This window comes from Pan troglodytes, chromosome 1 (genome assembly GCF_028858775.2).
Source record: "Pan troglodytes isolate AG18354 chromosome 1, NHGRI_mPanTro3-v2.0_pri, whole genome shotgun sequence".
NCBI classification, from domain to species: Eukaryota; Metazoa; Chordata; class Mammalia; order Primates; family Hominidae; genus Pan; species Pan troglodytes.
The window spans coordinates 180,211,649-180,226,252 of NC_072398.2; the positions used below are offsets into that span (position 1 = coordinate 180,211,649).

A 14,604-nucleotide genomic window follows, 5' to 3' on the forward strand; every position below is an offset into this window, starting at 1 on the left:
TCTGTATCTGTTGAGATGATCATGTTGTTTTGTTTTTAGTTCTGTTTATATGGTAAATCACATTAATTGATTTGTGTATTTTTTTAAAATTTTTTTAGTTTTGAGACAGAGTCTCGCTCTTGTTGCCCAGGCTGGAGTGCAATGGTGCAATCTTGGCTCACTGCAACCTCTGTCTCCCAGGTTCAAGCAATTCTCCTGCATCAGCCTCCCAAGTAGCTGGGACTACAGGCATGCACCACCACTCCTGGCTAATTTTGTATTTTCAGTAGAGATGGGGTTTCACCATGCTGGTCAGGCTGGTCTCGAACTGCTGACCTCATGTGATCCACGGGCCTCAGCCTCCCAAAGTGCTGGGATTACAGGCATGAGCCACTGCGCCAAGCCAATTGATTTGTGTGTATTAAACCAACCTTGTATCCCAGGGCCCACTTGATCATAAAGCATTAGCTTTTGGATATGCTGCTGAATTCGGTTTGCTAGTATTTTGTCAAGGATATTTGCATCTGTGTTCATCAATGATATTGGCCTGAAGCTTTCATATTTTGTTGTCTCTGCCAGGTTTTGGTGTCAGGATGATGCTGGCCTCAAACAGTGAGTTAGGGAGGAGTCTTTCTTTCTTAAATATTTGGAATAGTTTCACTAAGAATGGTATCAGATCTTCTATATACATCTGGTAGAATTTGGCTGTGAATGACTGTGTCTGGTCCTGGCCTTTTTTTCATTGGTAGGCTTATTATTAGTCATTCAATTTCATAATTTATTATTGGTCTGTTCAGAGATTCAGTTTCTTCGTGATCCAATCTTGGGAGGTTGTATGTTTCCAGAGATTTATTCATTTTTTCTACGTTTTCTAGCCTTTGTGCATAGAGAGATGTTCATAGCAGTCTCTGAGTGTTCTTTGTATTTCTCTGGATTTGGTGGTAATATTCCCTTTGTTATTTTTTATTGTGTTCATTTGGAGCTTTTATCTTTTTTTCTTCATTAGTCTAGCTAGTTATTATGTCAGTTTTATTTATTCTTTCAAGGAACTAACTCTTGACCTTATTGATCTTTTATATGCTGTTTTCATGTCTCAGTTTCCTTCATTTCAGCTTTGATTTTGGTTATTTCTTCTGCTAGCTTTGTGGTTGGTTTCCTCTTGTTTCTTTAATTCAAGGTGTGATGTTAGGTTGTTAATTTGAGGTCTTTCTAACTTTTTGCTGTGGGTGTTCAGCGCTATAAACTTTTCTCCTAACATTGCTTTAGCTATGTCCCAGAGTTTCTGATATATTGTATCTTTCATGATCTGTCTAATAATGTCAGTAGAGTGTTGAAGTCTCCTATATATTATTGTGTGGTTACTAAGTCTCTTCATTGATCTCTAAGTATTTGCTGTTTGAATCTGGGTGCTTCTGTGTTTGGTGCATACATATTTAGGATAGTTAGGTCTTCTTGTTGAATTAAACCCTTCAGCATTATGTAATGCCCTTACTGGATGTGCTGCTGGATTTGTTTTGCTAGTATTTTGAATGATCCAAAAATCACTCAAAAACATACAATTTAATGGAAGTTAACCTGCTCCTGATTGACTTTGGGTAAACAATAAAATAGAGGCAGAATTCAAGAAATTCTTTGAAACTAATGAGATCAGATATACAATATATCAGAAACTCTGGGATATAGCTAAAGCAGTGTTAGGGAGAAAAGTTTTTTTTTTTTTTATAAATCTTTATTGATTTAAAGTGTGTTTTATCTGAAATTAGAACAGCAACCCCTGCTTTGTTGAGTTTTTGTTTGCTTGGTAGATTTTTCTCTGTTTACTTTGAGCCTGTGGGTGTGATAGGTCTCTTGCATTTATGTGTGATGGGTCTCTTGATGACAGCATACAGTTAGGTCTTGCTTCCTTATCCAACTTGCCAGTCTGTGCCTTTTAATTAGGGCATTAACCCATTTACATACAAGGTTAATATTAATAGGTGAGGATTTATCCTGTCATCTTGTTGTTACCTGGTTGTTACGCATCTTAATTGTGCAGTTGCTTTATATTATCAGTGTATCTATGTACTTAAGTGTGTTTTTATGATGGCCTGTATTAGTCTTTCTTTTCCATATTTTTTCCATATTTAGCACTCCCTTAAGGAGTTCTGGTAAGTCAGGTCTAGTGGTAACAAATTTCCTTAGCATTTGCTTGTCTGAAAAGGATCTTATTTATCCTTTTCTTATGAAGCTTATCTTAGTTTGGCTGTATATGGAATTCTTGGTTGGAATTTTTTTTCTTTAAGAATGCTGAATATAATCCCTCAATCTCTTCTGGCTTGTAGGGTTTCTGCTGAAAGTTCCACTGTTAACCTGAGGAAGTTTCTTTTTTGGTGACTTCCTTCTTCCTAGCTGCCTTTAATATTTTATCTTTCACTTTGATCTTAGAGAATCTGATTACTCTGTCTTGGGCAAGGTCGTCTTTTATAGTACCTTGCAAGGGTTCTCTGCATTTCCTGAGTTTGAATGTTGGAAAAAATTTCATGAATAACACTCTAAAACATGTTTTCCATGTTTCTTGCTTTCTCTTTTAGGGATGCCAATGAGATGTAGATTTGGTCTCTTTAGATAATCCCATATTTCTTGGAGGCTTTGTTTATTCTTGAATCTCTTTTTTAAATTTTTGTCTGACTGAATTATTTTGGAGAACTGGTCTTCAGACTCTGAGATTCTTTCCTCTCTTTGGTTGATTTCCTGCTGTTAATATTTGTTCATATTGTTTGCCTCTGTGTCCCCACCCAAATCCCATGTTGAATTGTAATTCCCAATGTTGGGGGAGGGACCTGGTGGGAGGTGATTGGACCATGGGGGTGGATTTACCCCCAGTGTTCTCATGATAATGAGTTCTCATGAGATCTGATAGTTTAAAAGTGTGTGGTACTTCCCCCTTGAGTCTCTCTGTCTCTCCTGCTGCCATGTGAAGATGTGCTTGCTTCCCCTTTGCCCTACCGGCATTACTGTAAGTTTCCTGAGGACTTCCCAGCCATGCCTTCTATACAGCCTGTGGAACTGTGAGTCAATTAAACCTCTTTTCTTTATAAATTACCCAGTCTGAAGTAATTCTTTATATCAGTGTGAGAATGAACTAATACACCTGTGACTGTGTTTTAAAATTGTTGGAGTCTTTCAGCTCTATCAGATTCTTTCTTACAATTGCCATTTGTCTTTTATCTCCTGTATTATTTTATTGTATTCCTTAGAATCCTTTTATTGGGTTTCAATGTTCTCTTGAATCCAGATGATTTTTGTTTCTATTTATACTTTCAATTCTGTTTCTTTCGTTTCAGCCATTCAGTCTGGTTAAGACCCACTGGGGAATTAGTGTGGTTGTTTTTAGGTGAGAAGACACTGTGCTTTTTTGAGTTGCCAGAGTTCTTGCTGCACTGGTACCTTCTCATCATTGTGGGTGATATTCCTTCAATCTTTGAAAATGCTAATCGTTTGAATGTGTTTGTTTGTTTGTTTTTTTGCTTTTGTCTTCTTTGATGCATTTGGAGGTTTAATTGTAGTATAAGGTGAGTTCAGTGAAGTCACTTCCTTTGTGAAAGATTTTAGGGAGCTAGGGCTAAGCTCATCCCTGCTAGGCTTCATGCTCTCACTTTAGGGGCCTGACACCAGGCCCCCGGCATTCTTGTCTGGACTCTTGAGGTTAGGAACATGCTGTACTGGAGCTTCTGAGATGTTCCCAATCCTCTGGCCATGACACCTCCATGGGTGGTGCTAGCCAATGCCCTTTGTCTCAGTGGTGTTAGCGGGCTCTGTGTTCATTTGTGTTTCAGCAGCTGTGGTAGTGTGGCAGGGTGCACATACATAAAATGGAGTGGGGTAGTGGTGGAAGCAGGGCTGTGGTATGTGCTTCCACTGGTGTCGGCTGCCTCCGTCACATGTTTACCTGTATATCAAACTATCACACAGTTTTGAAAGTTGTTTGTACAGTGTATGAGATGTTCTGTTGCTTGATATTATTGCTAATACTTGTATTATCTGATTTAATTTAACCATTGGGTGTGTGGTGGTATCTTATTGTGGTTTTAGCTTGTATTTGTTTGATGACTAATTTGAATATCTTTTCATGTGCTTTTCATCATTCACATACCTTCTTTTGAGAAGTGTCTGTCTCCCCCATTTTCTTATTGACTTTCCCCCATTTTCTTATTGACTTGTCTTGTTAAGTCTCCAGAATTTTTATAAATTTTTAATATAAATCTATCTCAGATACATGTATTATAAATACTTTTTCCTAGTCTGCAGCTTGTCTTTTTATTTTCTTAATGGTATCTTTCAAAGGGCAAACACTATGAATTTTAATGTACAATTTAGCAATTCTTTATTTTTCATCATTTGCCTACCCATTGTTGTGACAGTTTTCTTCTTTGTTTTCTTGGTGTCCTTCTCTGTAAAATTGAGGTAATGTGAGAGTTAAATGGATTGATATATGTAATGTACTTTGAAAATGCCTCACATTTAATAAAAATGGTATAGTGTTAGCTGCCATTATTGTTACCACAACTCCTTTACTCATAAGTTATTTTTGAGGCTTTTGGATGCTGTCTCTACATCCCTGTCTCATCTTCATTCCTCTTAAAAATTTGTCATTGCCATTTTCTTTAAGGGTCTTTTGTTTACAAAAAAGGACTAAAGTTAAGATTTTCTACATATTAGAGAAAGGATATCCTAGCATTCCATGTAGGGTATGATTTATATTACATGCCACTGTTTTGTAATCTACCAATTTACCAGTGACTTGGTTTCCTTTCATATGTGATGTTACAATGAGATTTATAGAAATTTTTGCCATTTCCTTTCCCCAAAAGGTCTAAAGCCCACCATGAATGTCATGATTTTCCCCTTTTGTTAAGGCTCCTTTGGTCATCTCTGACATTGGCTTCCACTGTATTTTATGCATACCTTACATGCCTTTTAGTGTACTATGGAAAATGGCATTTTAGAGGGTATTGTTTTCGTTGTCAGTTTTGCTAAACAGAATTTAGGGGCTGGATTTTGATTGAGGTACATTAATTGGATTAAAAATATGAACATAATTAGCATGAAGGCAGTAATAGTTATACCAAAATGGAGTTTCAAATGAGTATAAACTAGGTCAAGGCAAGATGTTCTTCTTAAAATACATTACAGTATGATAATGATCCACCATAGTTGTTTGAGTCAGTCTCAGAAATGGAGATATTGTCCTGATTCTGTTCTCTATTATTTTGACCAAATATTTAATCAGTCTATCATTTTCCTATTATAGAGTGAGAGATATAATATCTTCCTAGCAAAAATAATATTAAGCAATGAGATAGTTAGTATTTAGCAAGTGATATAGTTCTTATAATGAACTCAGTATAATTTTTAGTCTACAGTCCAGATCTTATTGATCTCTTTTCTAAAAGTATCCCCTCCATCTGAGCCCCTCTCCTGAGCCCTAGATCAGGTACTGGGCCATCCACAAAGTAGTGCATAGTGCTTGGCAATGAATAGGCAATTGGTAAGAGTGTTGTATTTAACCAAACTTTCAATTTTATCCCTGTTTCTTGTGGCTTTTTTTGTCTCTCTTTCCTGTGGATTCTATAAACTCAAGAAATCAATATTCTTATGGAGGGAAAAAAAGCAAACAAAAACTTACTGCAGCTGTTCTTCTTACAGTTTCTGTCTTTATGCTTTTCACACAAATGTTTTAAGAGAGTCAATTATTCTTAGTTTCCCATGTGTCTTTTTAGCTTTTATAATTTAGTTATTGTTAAACTGTTTTAAACTATGTCTAATAACCTTAGGCCTCATAATTTTAGTGTATTTTCAGATTTTCTAGCTTTTGTGTAATAGCTCCTTATAGTTTCTTCTTTGCCTCCTCTATAACACTTTCCCAGTCTTTTTCCTCCTGTCTGTCCTTTACATTTTTATTTTTATTTGTTTTGTTTTTAATGAATTACTCCAGATTTTATCTTCGTCTCCTTTTTCTTCAACAAAGAAGATAGCTGAGTGAGGGAGTGAATTAAAATATTTCTAGGGCTTCGTTTATTTGCCTTTAAGCAGATGTTGCTTTCTTGAATGTAGCTGTGATTTTTCAGTTACTTTTTGGACATCTCCATTTTGGTATTAGCTGAATTTTTCATAGTAAAACTAATTGTTGAATATACTTGGTCCTACGTAGAAGGCAAGCTGTGTTATGTTCATCACTATGTCTTAATTGTCTAGCATAGTGCTTGGTACATAGTTGGCAATTAATACACGTTTATTATATGAACAGTTGATATTCTCCTGTCACCTGAAAGTTAACATGTTCAAAATTGAACATGTTGGAATCTGGAATTTTCCTTTGCTTCTGTATCTTCCCATTGTTTGAAGCATAGATCAAATGTTCCCTCTTCCCTAAAGTTTTCCTTAATCATCACAGTCAAAAATCTGTTTCCCTATTCTCTATTCCTTTACCAAATTATACTTTTATTGTACCTTTATTCTGGATTACATTTTATTTATTTATGTACAGAGTTTGCTGTACATAAGATTGAGGTCACTTGCTAACTTCTCCAAGATAAATTAACTATTTAAAATAATCTAAGGTTTTGGGAAAGGAAAGGGTTGAAAAGTGGATTTGTATCACTGTTCCTTCTGTATAGAATCCCCTCCCCATCTTGCTACTTTTCACTCATTCTTCAGCCTCAGGTGAGGGTGTTTCTGAGCCTGCTTTAAGTCTTGAATAGGTGACTTTTCTTTGTATTCCTCTATTATTAATTCCTTTAATAAATAATTATTGAGTGCCTTTATTGTGCAGACATTATGCCAGACAGGCCTTTGAGAAACAAAAAGGTAGGACTTTTGTGGCTGAGTATGTAATGTTTAGCTCATTATACAATTACGTATTACACAGATAAGGAAACTGAGGCTCAGATAAGTTCAGTGAATATACTAAGGTTACAAAATTAATAAATGGGAGAGCCTGGTTTCAGACTTTGGACTTTCTGAGTCCTTAGTGTTCTTCCCATTATACTTTGGCATTCCTCAGTGAAAATGTTTTTTGAAAGATTTGAACCAAATCTTTCTAAGCTCTGGTATTTTGTTTCTTTTCCAGCACCACAGAGCATTCTCTTAACCATTTACTGTTACTTAGCAAAGGAGATACATGTACATGGAACCAATGCTGTTGACCAAAAGAGGATAGTTAACCTGATACTGGGCAGAAATACTTCCACTGAATTTGTGTCTTTGAAAACTGATTTTAGCATTTGCTTTACTCAAAGGATTTACAAGCCTCCAGAGTCGTCAGGGTTCTGTGTTATCTATTGTCTATATTAATCTATGGATTTGTTTTATTTTTCCACTGGAACATTACAGCTCTCAAAATTCATAGCAAACACCCTACACTCTATTTATTTCCATTCAACAGTACGATGGTGTGAATTTGACAAAACTCTGGCAAATACTTAAGTTAATATTTCACAAAATACCCAAACTCCTTTTGGCAGTTGATTTCCAGGCAGCTGATAAAACATTGAATTGGTAGGTGTTTTTTGTTTTTGTGGGTTATTCATTTTGATGTGGATACGGAAGGGTAGGGAAGGAGAAGTTGTTATGGTATAAAGACAGAGTTGGAAAAGTTGGGCTTATGTTGTTGTTTGTTTGTTTTTGTTTTGTTTTCCTGAGAATATTCTCTGTTACCCTGCAGTAAGCTGTCTACATTCCAGGATTTGACAGCCTGCTTGCTTAATAGCCTTCAAAAACATACATGTCCTGTCATACCTGTGCTATGTTCTGACTACTTGGTAACTTGTTAGCTTAGAGATTAATTTTAGGGATGTTTTATATAAGGAAACCTCTCCTCTAATGCTACCTCCTTTTGTTACCTGTTAATAGTCATGGTGTTAGGTTTATTGAATGACTTTTGCCTCTGTATTATTTTCTTCTCAATGTTCTTTTCATTAGGAATATAATGGCCGGGCACGGTGGCTCATGCCTGTAATCCCAGCACTTTGGGAGGCCGAGGCGGGTGGATCACCTGAGGTTGGGAGTTCGAGACCCGCCTGACCAACATGGAGAAACCCTGTCTCTACTAAAAATACATAGTTAGCTGGGCATAGTGGCACATGCCTGTAATCCTAGCTATTCAGGAGGCTGAGGCAGGAGAATTGCTTGAACCTGGGAGGCGGAGGTTGCAGTGAGTTGAGATTGCACCATTGCACTCCAGCCTGGGCAACAAGAGTGAAACTCCATCTCAAAAAAAAAAAAAAGAATAGTAATCATAACATGAAATAATACATTCATTTGTGATTTTACATCTTGCTCTTCTCAGTTTGACAAAGGAAATAATGTTTATAAGATTAAATTACTGATTTTTCCTGTTTTGACATCCTTAAACTTTGGGTTCTGTGAGTGTTTTGCCTGAATTAGAACTGTGGAACTAGACTTTATGACTCAAGGTTTGGGGATATTACATGTCAAATGCATGTTTTTAAATTTCCTAAAATACAATTTTATAACTGAAAAAAATATAGAAACATTTAATAGACAACATTTTGCATCACTAAAAAAATTAGTATTATGTTTAAATACATTTTTAAAAATATACTTATTTCCTTTTAAAGTGTTCTCCACCACACTTGGGCATTTATCTGTTTCTTTAAATGGCCTTCTCTGTTTCTTGTTTGCAGGCAGCTATCAATGGTGTAATACCACAGGAAAATGGCATTCTACAAAGGTATGTTATAAAGTGCTTACCAGTTAAGATGACTTAGCAGAACAAAGAACAGAGCTAGCTGTTAATTTTTTTGTTTTATTTTTTAATAGAGCATTGATTTGGGGTATATAAGTTCATTAACATTGTTCTTTCAGATATTTCTATGTGTTATATTAATTCTCCAAAGTCTCCAACTTTTAACTGTATAAAATTATTGCATATTTGGTAACACCATCTTTTAAGGTGGTTTTAATTTTTAAGAAAGCTTTTCAAGCTTATCCTTTGATTTATAAGATGAAAGGAACTGAATTTTTTAAACTATTAGCACTGGCTATTGGTTTAATAACCCCAGAATATGGTTATCAAACTTAACTATACAGGCTTTATCTCCAGGCTTACTACAGACTTTTTCTCCTTCCCTTTTGGGTTCTAAATCAAGTATATGATAATTTGCAACAATTTGAGGCAGTTCTTAATAATGCAACTCTTCAGAGTACTGAACTATTTTACTTGAAGTATCCAGTGTTAACAAGTGGAATGGTTTTAGAGGTTTTGTGTTATGGCCAGAAGGTAAAACTGGAAGATGTGGCCAAGAGAATTATAATAGTTGCAATGTAATTGCTTGAGTTAAAAATAAATTAATAACTTTTGTCTCCTTAAAATTGGAGACTCTGGTTCTGAATTAAAGAACACTTTATAAAATCTTAGGAGGTAAAACCATTCTCCCTTCCAAGTGTAGTTTAATTACTTGATTTTCCCACCTTTCCTCTCAATTCAAACATTGGCTTGAATTTTGGTGGCTGGGATTTCTAAGTCACTGAAGCATGATCTGCTAAGTGCGGATGAGGCAAACAGAAACAGCAGATTAGGAATGAGGTCGTTTTGGAGAGCAAGAAAAGTACTCTTGCAGAAACATCAGGAAGTTCACCATGAACTGCTAGACATGCTGTTCTTGATAAGAAACCATATATTTAGGATGGAAGCAAAATTTGTTTGATACCTGTACCACCTTTAATGGTTAATGGTTTTTAGATGAAAGCAATGATAAAACAGACCTATACCCCCGTTCCTCTCTTCTAAACTGTCAGAAAGATTTTCATCCAGAGTAAATGTGGCAGATTTCCAGAGTTTCTACCAACTTCTGTTTGTTTAATCTTTAGTTTGTTGTTGTTTGTTCCAGAGCATTCAATTCTATCGAAGCCCTTGTCTAGAAAGCAAACCAGGTGAACTTCCTTTATGGCCATTTTTTTCTCAGTTTAGAAAGTTTTACACTGCTAAATATCACTCCAGTTTTATTTTTGAGTAAATGTTATTGCCACTTTTTGTGCCAAAATTTTTGCTATGCAAAATCTGTGGGTTCAGCTACTGGATTCTGAGTACATATTGGATATATCATCCAATTAATAGCATTTGCCATAGGTGAACTGTAGAAACTTCTTCTCCCCTGGAAACATTCCATCTTTCCTGTCACAGATTATACTTTTTATTTAATATATTTTATGACTAGAAATTCAGTATTAAACTGATTTCTCATAAAGTTACTATAATATTTGGGGTTGAACTGTGATCAGAGTAGGATTTTGTTGGTTTTGTTTGCTTTTTTTGAAGGAATGAAACATATGTCTACATGAGAAAATCAGTTGTAGCTAGTAATATTCTTCAACTATTTCCTTCCTAACCTTGTTCTTTAGCTTTGAAATCATTGTGGATTTAACATAACTGAAAATTCCTCTTGTATGTCTACTGACCAGAGGAAAACAAAAGAGGGCTCTTTGTGTACTTTCTTATAAGCTTAACACTGAAAGTAGAAGGCACGATGCTAGAAATGGTATATGCAGGCAGTTAAAAGGATCTTTGTTTTGTATGTTTGGTTTTTATAATAAAGTCGAATATATGCAGTCTGTGTATACATCTGACTGTTAAATTGTTAGTCCATCCCTTAACAAAGAAAGGAGGTATCAAATACTATAGTTTAAATAAATTACTATATAAAGCAATATTCTCATGAGATAATGAACTTTTGGTAGGAAATAAATACCCACCTCACGATACATGTGTTGATACTAAATTCCTTTGACCGGAGATTATTCAAAACAAAAAACTGTACTAATTATCTGCAATCTAAAGAAGTTTTGTTTTTTTTTTTTAAGAGAAAGAAGAGCCAGTGTGTGCCTTATAGCTTTTCTTGAAATCAGGTTTTTGTGTGAATCCAAGAGGGTATATGATTTTTAATGTAACCATAAACTCCAAGGGAAAGAAACTTTTTTTTGAATGCTTAAGGCAGTCTGCTGGGCAATTGACATATTTTTCTTCATTTAATACTCACTACAACCTGTAAGAGGTAAATGTTTACATTTTACCTATGAGGAAATTCAAAGTTAAAGAGTTTACATAGACTTGCCCTAGTTCACAAGCATAGAAGCAGGTAGTGAAGTCTAGATTGTCTTATTTTAAAAGCCATGCTCTATCCTCTTTATTACTCTGTCTTCTTCAAGATCAGTCAGTGAGGTATTTCCACACTTTTAAGATTTTTCCTTTGAGACCTGGGCGTGGTAGCTCACGCCTATAATTCCAGCACTTTGGGAGGCCGAGGCTGGCAGATCACTCGCGGTCAGGAGTTCAAGACCAGCCTGGCCAACATGGTAAAACCCTGTCTCTACTAAAAATACAACTTGAACCTGGGAGGCCAAGGTTTCAGTGAGCCAAGATTGCACCACTGCACTCCAACCTAGGTGACAGAGTGAGACTCCATCTTAAAAAAAACACGAACAGAAAAAGATTTTTATTTTGGGTAAAGAAGGTGAAATCCAATACATGTACATAATGTCTTTCTTCCACAGCTTGGTTTTTTATAGTTATTATTTTAGTCGTAAGCTATTAAAGGCAGATATTATTCTTCCTCATTTTACAGGTAGATAGGATAAGTCATAAAGTGACTTGGCCCAGATGATACAGCCTGATGTTGATGGAGTCAGGAATATAAGCAAGTCTTCTGACTCTTTCTCCAAGGCTTATTTCATGAGACAGTATATTGCTAACACAGCATGCTATGTGTAACTTATGCAGTCATAAATGTAAACTATTCATTCAGTCATAAGCAGACACTGAGTATGTGTATTTACACGATCCAGTATATTATTTATTTAACATATTGTCCAGAGCCTCTTTAAAAATTGTTTTTGGAGATATTTTTAGGAAGAAATGTTAGTGAATTACTTGTATAATTGGAGAGCTGATGCTATGTTTTCTAAAAGTAAACTTTATAAATTAATAGCATAATTTTAGCCACTCACTAAGTGGATGGTATTTATTAACTCATATTTGTTTTATTACCCAGACAGGTGTACAATTTGTTCATTTGTCCATTGTTTAATTCATTGAGAACACCTAGAGAAGATGTTTATTTTCAAACCTTGACCATTAGGCTTTCAGAATATGTAAATGCCCAGGTTTTGTACTTAAAAAATAGCCATTATAGCCAGTTAGTTTCTATGTATTGCTTTGTCTAATTTCCATTTAAAAAATCTGATTTGATTCACAAGTTTATCTCTAAAATAAATGCGGAGTTTTTTTTTTTTTTTTTTTTTTTAAGGAGGTGCCTAAAAATTTTGCCATGGCATGGACTTTAAAAAATTGAAATAATAAACAAGTGCAGAGTTCCTGTTTAGTTTTCTTTCTGTTCATTGCCTTCCAAGAGCCTGAGTTGTTTGTAGAGGAAAGTTGAGTAAGGATAAAAACACTTATTTGGTTGAAGTTTTAGAACTAAAATAGATTTCTACATAGAGCTTCCAAATCGGTGTCATTTTTATATTTATTTATTTTTAAGGTACAGGGGTCTTGCTATGCTGCTTAGGCTGGACTTGAACTCCTCCTGAGCTCAAGCAATCTTTCTGACTCAGCCTCCTGAGTAACTGGGTCTACAGGCACGTGACACCTTGCCTAGTTTCCCATTAGTATCTTTTTTTGTTGTTGTTTGTTTTTTTGGAGACAGGCTCTTGCTCTGTAGCCCAGGCACAATCACAGCCTCCTGCAGCCTCGACTTCCTGGACTGAAGTGATCCTCCCACCTCAGCCCCCTGAGTAGCTGGGACTGTAGGCGCTTGCCACCACACCTAGCTAATTTTTGTATTCTTTGTAGAGATGGGGTCTCATGATGTTGCCCAGGAGTTCTAGACTACTGGGTTCAAGCCATCCTCCCACCATGGCCTCACAAAGTGCTAGGATTACAGGCATGAGCCACTACACCTGGCATTCAATCAATATCTTTTTTTAAAAAAGGTATTTATAGATTAGTAAATCTATAATGATTACATGGTTAGATGATTAAATAGAAAAGAATAGCAAGGTCAGATTATAAGATGGTGGTTTTCTCAGCTGGGAAATGTTAAAAATACGTTTACTCTTTTTTGATTCAATAATTTTGGATGCTTTTGTATTCTTTGGGTCTCATTAAATGTTAGTGAAAACTGATGGGATCATTCATTGACTGGTAAGATCTCTCTCTTCCTCTCATTTTTTTGGATTGCCTTTTTTTTTGAGATGAGGTCTCACTCTGTCACCCAGGCTGAAGTGCAGTGGCATGATCTCAGCTCACTGCAACCTCTACCTCCCTGACTCAATTGATCCTCCCACATCAGCCTCCTGAGTAGCTGGGACTACAGGCATGTGCCACCAAGCCCGGCTAATTTTTGTATTTTTTGTAGAGATGGGGTTTCGCCCCAGCCATGTTGCTCAGGTTAGTCTTGAACTCCTGAGCACAAGTGATCCTCCTGCCTCGGCCTCCCAAAGTGTTGGGATTACAGGTGTGAGCCACCGCACCTGGTCTACCCAAGAAATTTTACCAGAGGGAATTTTATATAGGGAGTCAGTTACACAGATGTGGAGAAGGTTGAAAGATCAGAAAAGGGATACTGAGACGACCTAGATAGAGTGACTGCAGGAGGCAGCTGGACCACCAAGCCCAGGTATGGGTGGTTCCTTCTGCTTGACGAGGAAAGGAGCCCAGGGCAAGAGCAGACTCATAGCTTCAGTGAGAAGGGTAGGGATGTAGAGGTCATGATTCCCATTCCAGGCCAAGAAGCAGCAGCTAGAACACATCTACCAGGGAAAGCCCCCTGCTGACCACCAATGGGCACAAAGGAAAGTGATAGAGGAACAAAGGAAAGAGGCTGATGGAGGTTGAGGTTAACAGAACTTTATTTGTAGCTCAGCGGAAGAGCCCTAGGAACTTGGCACCAAACATATGAGAAGGAAGTCCTGTTCAGCTGATAATGGTAGCTTTGGCAGGATGTGGAGAGACTTATGGAAAAGGTGCCGTAAAAAAAAAAGCTAGAAGCTAACATCAGTGGTTGATGCTAAAACAAAATGAGTGCCAGTGTTGGGGTGATATGTCACTGCTAGGGTGATGTTGATAGGATCAGTGTGCAAACTGCAAGAAGATAGGGGTGTGTGTGTGTGTGTGTGTGTTTGTGTGTTTGCTGCCAAAGTTTTTGTTTCTGTTACTGGTCATAAGGCCATAGTTGATACTGTGAGTTTCTTCTTTCACTATTTATTCTGTATTCCCTGTTTTCAGCCAGCACCTCAAATGGTCAGGGTTTTTTTTGTTTTTGTTTTTGTTTTTTTTTTTGTTGTTGTTGTTTTTTTACCTGGTGAAGCATCTTACACCTTCATTTTTGAAGAGTCAGAATCCTCAGTTTACCTGCTTTTTGATTAGTTGTAATTTTCCATTCTTACTAGACATGCCCCAGAAAATCTCCTGGGCTCCAGTCATAGTCCATAGTGTAGCAGCAGCCCAATTTTTTTCTTGGTAATCAGGACCAGTCACTCTATCCGGTACTCCTTCCCTAGGTGGTAATTCAGTGCCATGAGGAGTACAAAATGGCCAAGCAACATTCTCAAGTTCCAATTCAATGGAAG

General features: G+C 36.5%; 1 protein-coding gene across 4 annotated transcripts in view; it reads left to right on the plus strand.

Annotated features, from left to right (window-relative positions):
- The window catches only part of FAF1 (Fas associated factor 1), a 520,728-nt gene that overhangs the window by 149,156 nt on the left and 356,968 nt on the right, over positions 1 to 14,604 (plus strand). For all 4 annotated transcript variants that reach the window (XM_001137725.6, XM_054666796.2, XM_063780489.1 and 1 more), the window contains exon 3: positions 8,664 to 8,710. In XM_001137725.6, the coding sequence (XP_001137725.1) occupies positions 8,664 to 8,710 (47 nt within the window). The remainder of the gene's footprint in view (positions 1 to 8,663; positions 8,711 to 14,604) is intronic.